Below are 18,154 nucleotides of genomic sequence, written 5' to 3' on the forward strand. Positions count from 1 at the left end.
TGCATAGATGTAATAACTTAATTGTGTTATTTAACTTCTACAGGCCTCAAACTGTTGATCTGTAAAACAGGACTAAATATCAACTATGGCATATAATTGTTATAAGAATCAAAATAGGTCATAAATCTAAATGATCTACACACTGTGGCATCCGTTTTAGAGTTCAAAATATTGTGGAATGGTACTAGTAAAATTTAACTAACTGCAATATATAATTTAAAATAATTTCTAAAATTTTAAAAAATAGTATTTATGAAAAATGATCTAAAATTTACCAAAATCACTTTTGTAGTTGATCATCTGCTGAGTTTTTCTAACACTTGGGGTACTTCATAAAATATGAACAATTTTCATTGATCAAGTCTATCAATTTTCTGTACTACATGAACTGAAACCATCTCCTATGCAATAGTATGATAGGAATCATAGGCAGCCTACTCTGTTTTCCAAAACATGACAATTTCAGCATGTAGATGTGTTTACCTACAAAACCAAACTTGTGGACCTCAAAACATTCATTTTACCATGACGATTTAAGAAAGAAGATTGTGACCCAATTTTTGATTGTCTAAAGTCCTTGGAGATGAGAGTAGATTGAACAAGATTGGTAGATGAGATCAGAGAGGTATTAGGACAGATAATACAAAGTCAACCTGGCTACTGCTGTAATTATCACACCCAATGCTAAGCTCCAAGGATCCATTGGTCTGCCACATGTGAACCCTTGGGTGTCCAGTCACAATCACACACCTGTATCAGTTCCTCTTGAGGTCTAATATTGCCAGATGAGTATTACAGTCTATACATTCTTTCACATTTAATGGAGCTCCAACTTCTTCATACATTCACTTATTTTAATCTTAAGTCAAATATTCACTGAGTGCCTACCATGTGCTAGCCATTGGACTAGGTGCTGGAGAAACACTCTGCCCTCCTGGAGCTTACACACTAGGGTGGGAAATTAATAAAAGGAAAGTAACAAACAAGTGAATAACTCCTTTGATAAGAACAACGAAGCAGAGAGAGCATATGTCATAATGCTGTATAACCTTTTCCTTATAATGAATTTTAATTATTCTGCCAGTAATCCAAGACAGCATTATCTTCAACAAAGCCAAACTCCTTTGAGGCAATCACAGAAACTTAGGTACAGTGAAATACAGCTCTCAATTCACTCTAAGCATGATTATCAGTTGAAGCCTGAAATACAAAGTGTGCGCGAGTATGTGTATTGGAAAGAGGTAGGAAGAAATGGGCAGCTAGGGGATGAGCTTCAGGAAGACAAAAGAAAAGAAAAAAGGAAGGGTAAATAGAGCTAAATTCTTACATCAATTATGAAGGTCATTTGCTCAATCTTTCAGATTTTAGATTTTTCTAGAATGGGACAATTGGCCTCTCAGAGTAACTAGTGACTGAATACTAATATAAAGACACTGCTTAGTTCACCATCAGATGTTTACCCTTTTCCTTTAGTTTAACTATTTAGAAGTGTACTCTCTAATTTTTATTCCTATAGAACATATTTTTAACAATTTATTTTCAGAGTTAAAAGATATAATCCTTCCTCCAAAATTACATGCTCATATATCATTTTTATGACATTTTCACTCGGTTACCTACCATGTAAGCAAGTAAGAGATTTAAAACAAAAGCAACGAACTGGCATAATGCAAAGACTTTTCTGACTTCAGTGCCATTTTTGAAGTAGAAATTCTTGGGTCATTCCTTCCTGGCTTTAATTAAATACCGACACCTATTTCTATCACTTTCAAAATGTTAGGGGGAAAATGCAGAAACCTTTTCTTAGAAAATCCTTCTTTCCAATACTGGGATGCTTTGAAGCCACAAACTCTAAAATAAAGTCATCTTCCCCTCCTCCGATCAATACTTCTAAATAATGGATGTGAACATACACTTAAAAAAAATCCTACCTGGATACAACTCTTACCTGCATCTCTTGACAAAAGGAAGCCAATGGCCCAAAGAGAATCTGACATTGCTCGTCAGCAGTGTATGTCATCTCTGGCAACTTGGAGGGAACCATCACGGAATTGACACTCTGGGGATTTGTCTGTAGCAAGCAGTTACTGGCCTTTGACCTGGCGATATGCAGATATGTGTAACATTTTGAGTTAAATGCAAAAAGTTGTTATAATTAGTTAACACAGCAACAGGAAACATTTCGATACTACTAAAATATGTTCTTACTTTTATTTATAAGCTCTTCTATTGAATGCTCATAGAAATTATCCCATGTATGAGATTCATTTGTTTATAATTATTATGATAAACCTAATAATAAAAAAAGTTCAAATTAACAGGACTTTTTGTTTTTAAAGATCTTTCATATGGATTAACTCAGCTAATCTACATAACACTGTGAGGTGGTTATTATTTTACATATTTATAAGATGAAGAAGCTCAGAGAGTAACTTGTCCAAAAGTAATGTATGAAGGTAAGAAATCAACTATATTCTGGGATTTAAGGAATCTATGGAAAGCATTCTCAAGTGACTATTAATAGTGTGAATATTTTTCTACTTGACATTGTACTACAACTTCCATTTATGGGGTAAAATTTAATTTTATCATAGTTCTGATTCACGAGAAGACAACTACACAAAATCCTGCACTCATTAGGGCCTACTGAGGGGCTACTGTTGCAGTGACAAAGAGAATGCCCAGACTCTACTGCACATATTTCTGGAAAGAGTTATAGTAATGTAATAAATATATTTTAGTAGATTTTAATATTCATTTGACAAAAAATTAGCTTGACAATTTAAATGGCATGGAAAAATAAATTTGTGTAGTGAATTTAGCTAGTTAGATGTTCCTATATTTCTTACTTAGACTTTTGGATACTTTAAGCATCTCTCACTCACTAATTGGGACTTTACATAACATCTATTGGTACTGTTTCATCTTCCCCTTCTATTACTGAAGGAAAAAGTAAAGAACAGGGCTTTAACATGAAAATTAGAACAGTAATACTTTTTTTCATTTCCTTTTCCAACCAGGCAGAAGCTACGTATTACCAAAGCTGAAGGTTGAAAAGAGGAGAATCAAGGACGATAATAATGGTGAAAACTATGCATTGACATTAATGAAAAAAGATTCAGAGTGCAGAACTACCACAGTGGAAAGGTGGAGCTTTTGTTAAAGAGGTTCTTTATAACAACAGATATAGAGGGATGAACAATGAAAATGTTTCCACTGAGAAATTTTGAAGAGGCAATTAAATATTATGAAAGATTTTTTATCATTATAATAACTTTCAACCTTACAAATCACCTTGCCCATCCTCTTGTTTGAAAGTGTGGAAACTAAGAAACAAGTGGGTTAAATAATATGTCCCAGTTCGCACCATGAGTCAGTGGGGAACCAGGAGTGGATCCCAGCACCTTGATTCCTAATCTGGTGGCTGTTCCCCTCTGCCACACCACCCTCCCAGGTTGGTAGAGGAAGCAGGCACACATACACATTCATGACACAGCAACAGCTAGTGACCTCAGTACCTTAGAAATCTTTCCAAATCTTCCTTGCTACATCGGGACCACGAGACATCACCGAGATTTTGTCCTTTAATCCATTCACCAGACATGATATGAAGACCATCAGCACATGATGGGTGGTCATTGTCATGATTAATCCCCATGCTGATTTGGAATATAAAATTTAAAAATTACATTAGATAGATATTTTTAACCTGTTATTATACTTGCAATTAAACAACAGCTAAATAATTAAAATAATGGGAGAGAAATTCGTTTTTATTTTCTTTTTTATTGAAGTAGAGTTGAATCACAATGTTGTGTTAATTACTGCTGTACAGCAAATTGACTCAGTTATATATATACACATTCATTTTCATATTCTTTTCCATTATGGTTTATCACAGGATATGGACTACAGTTCCCTCTGCTATACAGTAGGACCTTGTTGTTTATCCATTCTATATCTAACAGTTTGCATCTGCTAACCCCAAACTCCCACTCCACCCCTCCCACACCCTCCCTTCCCCTTGGCAACCACTGGTCTATTCAGAGAGAAATTAGTTTGTTTGTTTTTTAAAAATTTTTTTTGATGTGGACCATTTTTAAAGTCTTTATTGAATTTGTTATAATATTGCTTCTATTTTATGTTTTGGATTTTGGCCACGAGGCATGTGGGATCTTAGCTCCCTAACCACGGATCGAACCCACACTCCCTGCATTGAAAGGTAAAGTCTTAACCACTGGACTGCCAGGGAAGTCCCGAGAAATTAGTTTTAAAGGTCAACATAACATTAGATTTCAGACTGATTTATTTTTAAAATTTTATGGTCTATATTAAAGGTCAATGTTTTCACTTAGTAAAAAACATTCTCCCAATCAATCTAGTAAATAACATGCTTAGTTCACCTGTATCAAAATGATCTATAGATATATTTTTGACATAGTAGCAGGTATGAAGCACATAGAAGTGGTAAGTTTCTATTCAATCACACTAGATGCTTGCTCTTGCCTAAAGATCCTTTATTCATTCCTTTTATCAAATCCGAAAACACATTAAAGTATTATTTTTCCTCAAGTGCTTCATGAGATAGTCTTCCTCCACTCATCATAAAACACAAACTGTCCCTGGGAAACCTGGACACTCTCGGCCATCTTCATCTTTTCTACTGAATCCTGAATCTGTTGCTCCAAGTTGTAACTCTGTTCTAAAACTCTGACTTATCTTCTGATGGACGTATTAGAAGACTGTTAAATTCAGTATGTCTAAAAGCTGCCCTTAATATTTTCTCTTTCAAACCTCTCTGTACTCCTGAATTCTTTTTCTCGCTTGTTCTCTTTTGTGTGCCTTTGCTAGCCCAAGAATCTTCAGGTCATCATTTATTCCTTCCTCTCCCAAATTATCACCCAATTATGTACTAATTGTTAGGGGCAAGCCCTGCTAATCTACTTTCTAAATATTTCTTTCAACTGTTATTTCCTTTCAATTCCTTCTGTTACTATTAAAGAGGATTATAAAAATATTTAATCCTGAAAATTACTATGGCATTCTGAGTGGGTTCTGTGCTTCTAATCTTTGGCAACATTCTCCCTTTTCCTCCTGCCCTGCTCCAGTAAGATCTATTTAAAAACACAATCGGGCTGCCTTTCATCTCCTTTTCCATTACCTATATAGGAATTTCCAGCTCCTTAACATGGTACACAGTTTCTTAATCTTCTTCCAAGCCATTTATTACATTTCTTTTCAGCAAGAGCAAATGATCTGTAGTTTCCCAAACATTATGTTGTTCCTTATTCTCTTGCATTTTCTCTGTGTCATATACCATAAAAAGGGGCTTATAAGCTTGAATTAAACAATTCCAGGAGGTAGGAACTATTATAATACCCTTTCTTCTGATGAGAAGTAACTTTCCCAAGGTCATACAACAAGAAAGTGGAAAGTAGTGATGTTTGAATTGAGGAGTCTGGTTCTAGAATCATGTGACTAACCACTGAAGTCCATTCCCTCCCTGACCCTATCCAAAGTGCCTTGCCTTCAACACCTTTCCCTGGATAAATTCTACTTGATCTTCAAGATTCACGTAGATTACTTTCACGAGGTTTTCTTTTACTAAACTCCCACCTCACCTACGGGTACTGTCTCTGTTTTCCCAACACAGGATTCTGTGAACAACATTACTACAGTATTTTCTACCTTGTACTCTATGTTTTTACTCTTGGTTATCTCTCCAGTTTCTTGAGGATAGGAACTTACTCATTGCTCTAAGATCCTGGCATATGGGAACCATACTCTATAAATGGTATTTAAATGTTGAACCAAGTCAGCATGTATTTGGGTTGGCCAAAAAGTTCATTCGGGTTTTCTGCAAGAGGTTATGGGAAAATACGAATGAACTTTTTGGGCAACCCAACAGAATCACTTCTATTTCAGTAAAAGTTGCATATAATCTCCTATGAATTCTCATAATGAGGACATTAAAATAACAGTTTGTGAGCGAGTTAATACTGAAGAAGTAGAAAGAGGAAAGCTTGGTTTTGCACATGTTAAGGTTGAGATGATGGCAAGATAGTCCAATGCTCCCTTTTCTCATTGTGTAATGATCTAGATAATAAATAGTCTTTCATAAAAATTTTGTGAACAGGAATATATATATGATATTTTAAAATACTAATAAAAGAATATTGTTATAGAAGTTGCTAAAGGAAATTACAACTATACTACCTATATTTTCTCATATGAAAATGAAAATTTTCAAGACTATTGAACTACATTTTTGGTTAAATAAACTAAAGATTTAAATCAAAATGGTTAGATTTAATGTTTTTGAAAGAAGAAAATGATATAGATGGAATTAATTAATTTATGAAGAAGAGTAATGAATTAAAAGTTCATTATGTTTGCTAACTTGAAGATTATGGAAATTATATAAATAAAATTTAAAATATACTGTTGAATATCATCCTTCACTTTTAGTGTTACAAAAATTCACCTATATGATATACCATATTTCTCTTTCCTCGTCTAACTAATGTCCTTAAATAGGGTTTGTATCAATACATATTAATAGAATGACTGACAGAGAGAACAGGAAGAAAAATGTTTTCATACTTTGAAGATAAAGAGAAAAAGTAAGACATGATATGGAGTACGTAGGGGCCAATTCACTTACTGAGGGCTAGAGTGAAAGACGTAGGAGTTAGATTTGAATCATGTGTCTCCCCCTTATTCATGTGACCAGAGGCAATTTAAATAATAATAAAGGAATAAATGTGCCTCAGTTTCCTCATCTGTTAAATATACTTTTCTGACTGGTTGTGAAGGTTACATGAGGATGATATAAAATGCCTGGCACAGTGCCTACAATATAGCAGGAACCCATAACCTTTTTTTTTTTTTAAAACTGGGGCAGTAAATCAGAGAAGTTTTATCCTATCTCTCTAATTTGTCAAAAAAACACAGAGATAACCATCATTAAAGGCAATCTGCTGTATTGGCTGACTTTCATGAAAGTGGGGATTTAAGAAAAGCCAAGTAAATAATAATGGCAAGAAGTTACTTTGTCTGGATGTTAAATTAAAATAAGAAATTGTAAATATGCCACAATCTCCCAGATTGATAAAGATGCCTAATGCACTGACTGTACGGTTCCAATGCCGCCCCTGCCTGCATCACTGTCTCACCTCCCCCAGGGATTCTGGCTGCAGCACACATTGCCGGGTGACCCTGTTATAACAACAGCCACTTGCCATGTGGAACATACTCAACTCTCCCATCTGTGGTGGTGCAGTCTTTCAAACCATACACAAATGCTATTATTTTTGAAAGGCAACTGGTCTTTTTCAGAAATAATAAAACTTCTTAAATAATGTGTCCATTTGAGAGAAGGAGAGGGACTCCTTCCAAGATTTAGCAATTTGGACATTTTCCCAAAGCAGTGTAATGTTATTTTCCAAATTGGGAAGATTACAACTTCTCATGCAGATGATCATTTTCCTTTTGGGATCCTGATTCTCATGTAAGAAATTAGCTACAGCCATGGAGAGATCTGGTGATACAAGCATTGTTTACCATTAGTTAAATTTTCCTAAAGCTATTTAACTTGTAACAGAAGTTATCATTAAATTGGGACAGGGCTTTTTTTTTAATAACCACACATCTGGAACTATCAGGAGACACTGCTTAGTACTGATCCTACAGATTTGAAATAAAACAACTGTGAACCTTTATTTGCGCCAGTCACTATGTTAATCATTTACAATGATGATATCATTTAATCCTCACAATACCCCCAGAATGTTTCTGTTATCATGACTTCTATCTTACAGATTAGGAAGGTGCTGAGGTTAATAGCAGAGCTGTGACTCAGACCCAGGCAGTCTGATGGGTCAAAAGAAGTGAACGTTAAATCACCAAACTATAGATCAAAAGTATCCATTGACATATAAGGTTTATTTTCTGAATAATTTTAAATGTCTCCTCTCTGTTAGCAGAAACGCACCTTCACACATACAGTCCCATAACCAAGTCGCATGCACTGTGTGGAAAACATTCTCGAAGTAAGACATTAGCAACACCTCTCCTCACACTGTGCAACTGAGCTACATTTTAATAATCTCAGTTTAAATTCACTTTGACAAAGAGCCTTGGGCAAATAAACTCTCCACTAACATTGTACATGGTTGTCAAGTCAACTGAGAAAATATTTTTATCTTATAAAACTTCTCAACTTGTTTAAAAGTCTCTGCCAGGAAGTTTTGTGATATCCTGCGGAAAGCTGGAGAAGCATTTGGATTTTGAAGATGGTCCCTTTTGATGTTTAAAGAGTCAGAGAAGAGAACATTTATGAATTCACTCACATTTTTTGGATAATTTGGAAAGGATCCAATTTGTAAACAGTCATATTTTAAGAGAGTAAACTTTTTTGTGCTGAATACATTAAACATTTTGTCACAATATCTTATTTTCCACTAAAAGCCACATATTATATAGAAAAAATTAATTTATAAAAGGAAACAAACTATCACAAATGACACGTAATTTCATACCATTCAGTGGCTATATCTGATTTGATGTAACTTCACTCCTGTGTACTCATGGAAAAAAGCCCAACATTAAGAAATATGAGACATTTTCATTACTTTTTATATTTTAAATCATTTCACTTTGCACAAAACAAATAGGTACTTCCACTGGTAAGTCAAGAGGCAATGGAAAGTAAGTCAGCATCAAGATAAAAAATCAGAGGTCAAAAAATAAAGTAGGGGTACAAAAGGAGATTCCTTTTGACTTTGCTGTGTGGTACACGACAGTTTTATCTAGCAATTCAACAAATACTTGTTAAGAACACACTAAGTGCTAGGCACTGTACTGAGTTGGGGTCGTAAAAATGAGTAAGATCCAGTTTTTACCCTCAAGGAGTTTATCATATACTGGGGCTGGAACACTCCATCCCTTGCCCTCATGCAGCTAAAAGATGCCTGGATCCTGTCCTTCTACGTTCCATAAAGCTCTCCCACCCATTCCTCCTTTTCCAACACTACTTCCATCAACCAAGACAAGAGGTGACTTTCTTCACTTCTGGATTGTTGTTCTTCACTTCTGGATAACCCCTTCACACCTGGCCTTAACTCTTTGCCTTATTAAACAATTATTTAATTATTTTAATTCCTTATGAAAACATTAACAAAAATTAGTTCCCTAGGTAAAATCTTTCAATTTTCCTTGGCAAGCAACGATACTGAAAAAGTGAATAATGAACCAAAGGGCTGGTTAAAATGCAGATTCCTGAGCTCTAACCCAACCGATTAAAAGAGGCCTAAGGGCTTCCCTGGTGGCGCAGTGGTTGAGAGTCCACCTGCCGACGCAGGGGACACGGGTTCGTGCCCCGGTCCGGGAAGATCCCACATGCCGCGGAGCGGCTGGGCCCGTGAGCCATGGCCACTGAGCCTGCGCATCCGGAGCCTGTGCTCCGCAATGGGAGAGGCCACAGCAGTGAGAGGCCCGCGTACCGCAAAAAAAAAAAAAAAAAAAAAAAAAAAAAAAAAAAAAAGAGGCCTAAGACCTAAGAAACTTTATTTTAACACATTTTATCAATGATTCTTACTTAAAATTCTGAGAACCAATGAGCTACAAGATAAAATCCACACTTTTTATCTTGTTTTCAAATAATCTGTAAACTGATTTCAATCTAATTTCCACTGGATCAGTTAATTCCAGCCTACTGTTTTGTAGAGTCCCTTCCTTTCAGAATGCTTTCCACAGCTTATTTGTATTTACAAATGTAACTTAAATTTTAAGCCCTTCTTCCCATATAAGGGACTCTTCAATAAATTCTAGCACGTATTTCTCATGATTCTTAACTTTTGTACCCTTCAAATATATGGCACAAAAAATATCAGAACTATCTTCTATTTCTGGTGAATTTTAAGTAATATATACAAAGTATTACTACCTAGAATTTAAGTGTTCAGAGAATAAGAATTATCATATTTTCTTTTTAATTCCTTAAATAGTAATAAATAAATATACATAGATTTCATCAACTAATATAGAATCATAGGAGCAACTAAATATTCTGTACATTTGATGGAAAGTTGAAACTAATGTGGCATCTTACTGACTTAGGGAAACCATAAGCCTGAAAAGTCTATGGATGATCTGCTCAAGGAAGGTTGCTTGCCTTACTCTAGACCATACATTTGCCAAGAGAAATGCATTAGAGAAATGCAAACAGAAAGCCAATTCTTGTATGGCTGTTCACTAGTTGGGTGATCTTTCTCCTCTTCCACCTACTCACTATGACGTCCAAACCTACATTTGAAGAGAATCTGGTATGGGAGTGCTGCTGCATCTCTGCTGGCTTACGTCCCATTCTGATTATTAACTTGGACAAACTACTTATTACTCTAACTGGTATCACTGTCTAAATAAAATAGCAAATACAAAAACTGTGCAAGTGGTCTTACAAGAATCTTGACTTCTCTGGTGGCACAGTGGTTGAGAATCCGCCTGCCAATGCAGGGAACATGGGTTCGAGTCCTGGTCTGGGAAGATCCCACATGCCGCGGAGCAACTAAGCCCCCGCGCCACAAGTACTGAGTCTGCGCTCTAGAGCCCCATGAGCCACAACTACCGAGCCCGTGTGCCTAGAGCCCATGCTCCGCAACAAGAGAAGCCTCTGCAATAACAAGCCCTCACACTGCCACACTGCAACGAAGAGCAGTCCCCGTTCACTGCAACTAGAGAAAGCCTGCACGCAGCAACAAAGACCCAGTGCATCCAAAAAGAAAAAAAAAAAAAAAAAAGAATCGCCATAATAAGTACACTTCCTGCCAATCCAGTAAAAATTCTGAAGGATATAAAAGCACTCCTTGAGTGAACTGAGAGATGTATGGCCATTGGAGGCTGAAAATCTCTTTGTTACACTGAAGCATTCATAAAAATAATTATACTACTACTAATAATGAATTATTATTATTATTCATTCACTCTGTATTATTCATTCTGTGTTATGAGTCAACCAATGTGCCATGCAATTAGAGCATCACCAACCTAACAATGAACCTTGAAAGGAAAACTTATCCACATTTAGGAATGAAGAAAATTAGTAAAGACAGACTGACTTGCCCAGAGTTCATTCAGAGAGTAGCTGGCATGACAAGAATTCAAGTCCAAGTCTGCGTTGCTTTAATATGCTTTCTCTCATCTGCCCACTGAGTAATTTCTATCCTTAACCAAGGCGTGTGTACTAGAGGAAGATACTTGTGACTTTTGCTGTATGGCATTCTAAACCGTACAATATGGAAACAGCGAACTTACATGTTGCTATTACCAATTTTAGTGGGTCAAGGAACATTAATTACAGAAAAATTAATTTTGAATATTTTAAGAAGCAACAGATTTCTAGAAACAAGAGTATATTTGTTTTTGTCTATTACAGTAATCTGTTATTTTATCTGTTTCCCATCCTAAGAGTCCTAGATGATGTACTGTCTTTATCTTCATTTCTTATTTACTTCTTACTGTTTGTCTACTCTCCCTTTAGAATATATCCTCTCTTTCTTATAGTAAGATACGCTGATGTAATCAATATACTGATACTGTATACTGATCTAATCAGTATATTGTACTACAAGATATACTTACTATAAGATATAGTAGATATATTGATGGGCATCAATGCAGAATGAAAGCCAAAAATTTTATTTCCTTCTAAAAGGGACTCCTCTGGATGCTGAGAGAGATTAGCCAAATTTAAGCTTAGAGGATACCTCCTGGAGCATATGCTACCTTCTTATTTAATTAGCAGAATTTTAGATTAAATAGTACTATTGCTGAAACTTCTGAAATTGTCCCTTCCAAGTCCACGACTTCAGGATGTGCATGGAACAGCTGAACAGGCCTGTAACCAAACTTCAAAGAAGACTCATCATAACTGATGTATAATTTAACTACTGTATTTCTACACAGTTAATTTTATATAAGAATCAAAATAGCATGTGCCAGAAAGGAAAAATATGTTGTCGTATTTGTATTTTTATAGTCATAAAACCATATTTTCCAGTCAAGGCAATTGCATTCCTTGACCCAAACTAATTCCTCTTTCCCTGCTTCTGGAACTCAACTGCTCTCTACCCTGAATCTCAAAATGGTTGTCCAAAAGGTGAGTATTCCTAAAACAAATGCTTATTCATTCATACAATAAATATTTGAGTTCCTATAATATACAATGCACTCAACCTGGTACAATATGAGAAAAAATGTATTAGACACTAATCCTATTTTTATAGAGATTCCTGTCCAGTAGGGAGTGTATGTGTGTATAAATATCAGTATAAATCAGTATATATTAGAAATTAAGCTACAAGTGATATTTACAACTAACAGTGTAAGGGAGTTAAAAAAGGAGATACATTTCCAGCTGGACTTTCAGGTCTAATTTCACAAAAAGGATTACATTTGGTTTGACCATTAAAGGGATTACATTTGTCTTTACTTAATGGATAAGTAAAACTGAAAAAGGTATAAATCAGTAGGGCTGGGAGTTGGAATAAGAAAAAAGCATTAATAAAGACATGAAGCTTGAAAATTATGGATTGTTTACATTCATGAAATAGAGAAGTAGCTTATAAAGTTAGAAAGATAGATTGGGACCAATCTGTAAAAGTCATGAATCTAAGGCTATGGAATTTGGAGTTCATTCATTAGGTGGTAAGGAGCAATAAAGATTTCTGAACTGAAGATCAGAACCATAATTCAGGAAGCTGAATCTGATGAAAGTAAGACAGATTAGAAAGATTAGGTGCTGAGGCAAGGAGATCGCTGAGGTGGGTATTGCAATAGTCCAAGCCTGGATAAATAACAGAAGAGGGAATGGAAAGATGGGCTAACTATTTCAGATGACCAATGAACAGAATTTTACAACTGATTATGGAAGGAGCTAAGACTAGAAAGAGTTAAAGATGTTTTAGATGTCTCAACTTAAGAACTGATAACAATATTGATGCCAATAACAGAAATGCAGATGTCTGAAGAAGTGGGTTATAACCTGGCCCTACCTTGGTTCTGCCCAGGCAAAATTTCCATCAAAGCATGTAAGCAAATGTCATTGATTTCAAAGCCTTATTAATTACAAGGCATCTACATTGTTCGTACTCTGGGATTACTTAAAACTTTAGCAGGTGCCCCAAATATTTGTTGCCTTCAAGGAGCTAACTTTGCATATTTATTGCCTCATTAACTTCTCAGTTCCAAAGAAACTCCTGAATTGTCAACTTAGTGGAAAAGCCATGTCTCTAAGCCAAAGTTTAATAAATATATATTAGTCTTTTCCCCTTGGTTCAAAAAAGCAAAACAAAAACCAAAAACATACAAGTATTTTGGCCATGTGAAAACATGTTCTGTGTTTTTATAGTCACATAATTTATAAGTAATTTTCCCTAATGTATGTAATTTTATCCATTCATCATCTCTATGAAGTAGGCAATCTAATTACCAGATGAGATTCTTAATCAGTAAATAAATTGTATATGTTTAATGCAGTTTCTTTTAACTTTTAAAAATGCAGAACTCTGCTAGAGCTTTTTTATTTTCTTGACACTATCTATTACAAGTATAAATTACCATAAATGTGCTAAAGTCAAATTACAAAATTGTATCGTAAACTGTTTTCAAGACAAACAACTTTGTCTACAACCTTATATCCATACTATTATTTCAATAATATAAACCTATCTTAAAAGGACAGTTTTTATAATTAGGAAAACAAAGTGCTGAGGCATCAGATACTAAATGGTCAAAAAATAAATACTATTTCATTAATATAAGACAGTGATCATTTTCAAGTCCTTATGATTACTTTTATTGGCTACTTATTTTTAAAGTAATGGAATAAATTTAACAAGTGAGAAAAAGATGAGATGCTTAACCATTCTAGTAAGCAAAGAAACACAAAACAAATTAAATTATAATTTAACATGTGCTAAACTCAAAGCTGGGAAAATAAACTGAAACTGTATTTACCAGCAGTCTTCTATTTAAATTTGGATAAATATTGCATATGGCCTCCAAAAATAGTGCCCCACTTACACACCTCTCAAAAATGTATAAGAATATCTATTTCCTCATAGACGAACGCTTTTCATTCACTTACACTGTTAATCGAAAAATCATTTAACAGCTATTTATAGAGCACAAATGAAAGGTGTGAGAGATACAATGTTAAACAGCAATGACAGCAGAAACAAACATAAAACAAAACAAGACACAGCCCCTGTCCTCAAGAAACACAATCTAGGGCTTGCCTGGTGGCACAGTGGTTAAGAATCCACCTGCCAATACAGGGGACACAGGTGTGAGCCCTGGTCCGGGAAGATCCCACATGCCGTGGAGCAACTGAGTCTGTGTGCCACAACTACTGAGCCTGCACTCTAGAGACCGTGAGCCACAACTACCGAGCCCACGTGCCACAACTACTGAAGCATGCACACCTAGAGTCCATGTTCCACAACAAGAGAAGCCAACGCAATGAGAAGCCCGAGCATCGCAATGAAGAGTAGCCCCCGCTCGCCGCAACTAGAGAAAGCCCTTGCGCAGCAATAAAGACCCAATGCAGCCAAAAATAAATAAATAAATAAAATAAACACAATCTAATTAGAGATACAGACATTAAATAATCATGCAAGTGTAAACCTACAACTGTGAAAAAATTAGGAATGAAAACTACATAGAATTAGTAAGAGCAGATATGAAGGGATTTAACCTACCCATGGAATACTTCTCTGAAGAAATGACGTGAAAGAAGAGGAAGAGAAAATGAGGGAAGAGGACAGGGAGAGTTTTCTCGTCAAAGGAGGCACGTGGTCCTTACAGTGGGAGTAAATGTGGATTCATCTATGTAGATTTATGTAATCTGATAGTCGAAAGGAGAATTGCTTTGTGGTTTGACTGGCATCCTATTAACGACACTAGGATATTCTCATATAAGCCATCAAAATATCTCTATGAGCTATGTGGTTATATTCTTTGCCATTTTTCTAATGGGACTTTGGTCATTTTGCAAATTTATTTTTAAGAGCTCTTTTTATATTAAGGAAAATATTACTTTGTCATGTGCCAATATTACACATGATGCAAATGCTTGCACTGACTGTGATTTATCTTCTGACTGTTGTATTTTTTTCCTTGCCTTGATATTTAATTTCAAGTCACTAATTTTATGTGAATTTTCCTTAAATATTTCTAGATTTCACACCTAGAATCATAAACGTTCTCTATTAAAAGACTAAAAAAGAAAAAAGCCAACAAAACAAAAAATCTCACGTACAGAATCATTTTGGTGTGTTCCGATGTAATGTCTAAGGTAGAGAATCAGATTTCTGTTACTTTTGTTATTGAATGATTCATTTCCTTCCATTGATTGTAGGTGCAGCTTTTATTATATGCTACACCTCCACATCTTTCCTACATATAAATGGAATATTTTTTTTCTTACTCTCTCTTCCATTGACTTGTCTGCTTTTTCCAGCACCAGCACAAACTGCTTTACCTATTCTGAAATGTATTACTATTTGATAGCGCTCACCCTCCTCCTCCCCAGAGTGTTTTTTTTTTTTTTAAACAAGAAATTTCTTATGTTGAGTTTTCCACATGGACTCTAAAATCAGGCTGTCTAGTAAAAAAATTCTATTGATATTTTGGGCAGATTATATTAATTTATATATAGATAATTGTCATTTTATAATATTGACTGTTCCTACCCTAAACCAAGAAATCTCTTTCCATTTATTTACACCACTTTTAGGACTCTGTGTGGTTAATAATTCTTCTTTTTATAAGTCTTGTACATTCCTTTGTAAGTATATTCCTAGGTGTTTTATCTTTTTAATTTTTATTTTATTTTTTGCTATCTTCAATATAAATGAAATTTTTTTCTTTCCTTACAGTTTGCAAGTGGCTCTTGTTCATGTTTTGGAAAGAAAACAATTTTTACACTGTTTTTTAACAGTCCAATAAAATTCTCTCACTGCAAAACTGGGGAAGATGGCGGAAGAGTAAGACGCGGAGATCACCTTCCTCTCCACAGATACACCAGAAATACATCTACGCGTGGAACAACTCCTACGGAGCACCTACTGAACGCTGGCAGAAGACCTCAGACCTCCCAAAAGGCAAGGAACCCCCCACGTACCTGGTTAGGGCAAAAGAAAAAACTAAACAGAGACAAAAGGATAGGGACGGGTCCTGTACTAGCGGGAGAGAGCTGTGAAGGAGGAAAAGTGTCCACACACTAGGAAGCCCCTTCGCGGGTGGAGACTTCGGGAGGCGGAGTGGGGGAGCTTGGGAGCCGCGGAGGAGAGCACAGCAACAGGGGTGCGGAGGGCAAAGCGGACAGATTCCAGCGCAGAGGATCGGGCCGACCGGCACTCACCAGCCGAGAGGCTTGTCTGCTCGCCCGCCGGGGCGGGCGGGACTGGGAGCTGAGGCTCCGGCTTTTGTCGGAGCGCCGGGAGAGGACTGAGGTTGGCGGCGTGAACACAGCCTGCAGGGCGTTGGTGTGCTGCGGCTGGCCGGGAGAGAGTCCGGGGAGGGGTCGGGACCTGCCGAAGAGGCAAGAGACTTTTACGTCCCTCTTTGTTTCCTGGTGCACGAGGAGCGGGGATTGGGAACGCTGCTTGGGAGAGCTCCGGGGACGGGCGCGAGCCGCGGCTGAGTGCGGAGCCCAGAGACGGACATGGGACGCTAAGGCCGCTGCTGCCGCCGCCAGGAGGCCTGTGTGCGAGCGCAGGTCACTAGCCACACGCCCTTCCGGGGAGCCTGTGCAGCCCGCCGCTGCCGGGGTCCCGGGATCCGGGGACGGCTCCCCCGGGAGAGTGCACGGCGCGCCTCAGGCTGCAACGTCACGCCGGCCTCTGCCGCTGCAGGCCCGCCCTGCACTCCGTGACCCTCCCTACCCCCCTACCCCCGGCCTGGGTGAGCCAGAGCCTCCGAATCAGCGGCTCCTTTAACCCCGTCCTGTCTGAGCAAAGAACAGACGCCCTCCGGCGACCTACACGCACAGGCGGGGCCAAATCCAAAGCTGAGCCCCTGGGAACTGTGAGAACAAAGAAGAGAAAGGGAAATCTCTCCCAGCAGCCTCAGAAGCAGCGGATTAAAGCTCCACAATCAACTTGATATACCCTGCATCTGTGGAATACCTGAATAGACAACGAATCATCCCAAATTAAGGAGCCCTGTGGATGAAAGGCTCTTGGTGCTGCAGCCAGGACTCAGTGCTGTGCCTCTGAGGTGGGAGAGCCAACTTCAGGACACTGGTCCACAAGAGGCCTCCCAGCTGCACATACTATCAAACAGCAAAAATCTCCGAGAGATCTCCATCTCAACGCCAGCACCCAGCTTCACTCAACGACCAGCAAGCTACAGTGCTGGACATCCTATGCCAAACAACTAGCAAGACAGGAACACAACCCCACCCATTAGCAGAGAGGCTGCCCAAAATCATAATAAGTCTACAGACACCCCAAAACACACCACCAGACGTGGACCTGCCCACCAGAAAGACAAGATCCAGCCTCATACACCAGAACACAGGCACTAGTACCCTCCACCAGGAAGCCTACACAACCCACTGAACCAACCTTAGCCACTGGGGACAGACACAAAAAACAACAGGAACTACGAACCTTCAGCCTGCAAAAAAAAAAAAGGAGACCCCAAACACAGTAAGATAAGCAAAATGAAAAGACAGAAAAACACACAGCAGATGAAGGAGCAAGATAAAAACCCACCAGGCCTAACAAATGAAGAGGAAATAGGCAGTCTACCTGAAAAAGAATTCAGAATAATGATAGTAAGGTTGATCCGAAATCTTGGAGATAGAATGGACAATAGAATGGACAAATTGCAAGAATCAGTTAACAAGGACCTAGAAGAACTAAAGATGAAACAAGCAACGATGAACAACACAATAAATGAAATTAAAAGTACTCTAGATGGGTTCAATAGCAGAATAACTGAGGCAGAAGAACGGATAAGTGACCTGGAAGATAAAATAGTGGAAATAACTACTGCAGAGCAGAATAAAGAAAAAAGAATGAAAAGAACTGAGGACAGTCTCAGAGACCTCTGGGACAACATTAAACGCACCAACATTCGAATTATA

The 18,154-nt window shown here is 37.4% G+C and overlaps 1 protein-coding gene across 1 annotated transcript in view; it reads right to left on the bottom strand.

Moving 5' to 3' along the window:
* ADAMTS19 (ADAM metallopeptidase with thrombospondin type 1 motif 19) overlaps positions 1–18,154 on the bottom strand; it is a gene marked incomplete at its 5' end in the record, with an annotated part of 286,853 nt that overhangs the window by 125,644 nt on the left and 143,055 nt on the right. Inside the window, 2 exons of the mRNA XM_082836295.1 lie at positions 1,949–2,099; positions 3,519–3,659. Coding sequence (XP_082692421.1) covers positions 1,949–2,099; positions 3,519–3,659 — 292 coding nt within the window. The remainder of the gene's footprint in view (positions 1–1,948; positions 2,100–3,518; positions 3,660–18,154) is intronic.

The sequence above is a fragment of the Leucopleurus acutus genome (genome assembly GCF_964270905.1).
Source record: "Leucopleurus acutus genome assembly, chromosome: 3".
Taxonomy (NCBI): domain Eukaryota; kingdom Metazoa; phylum Chordata; class Mammalia; order Artiodactyla; family Delphinidae; genus Leucopleurus; species Leucopleurus acutus.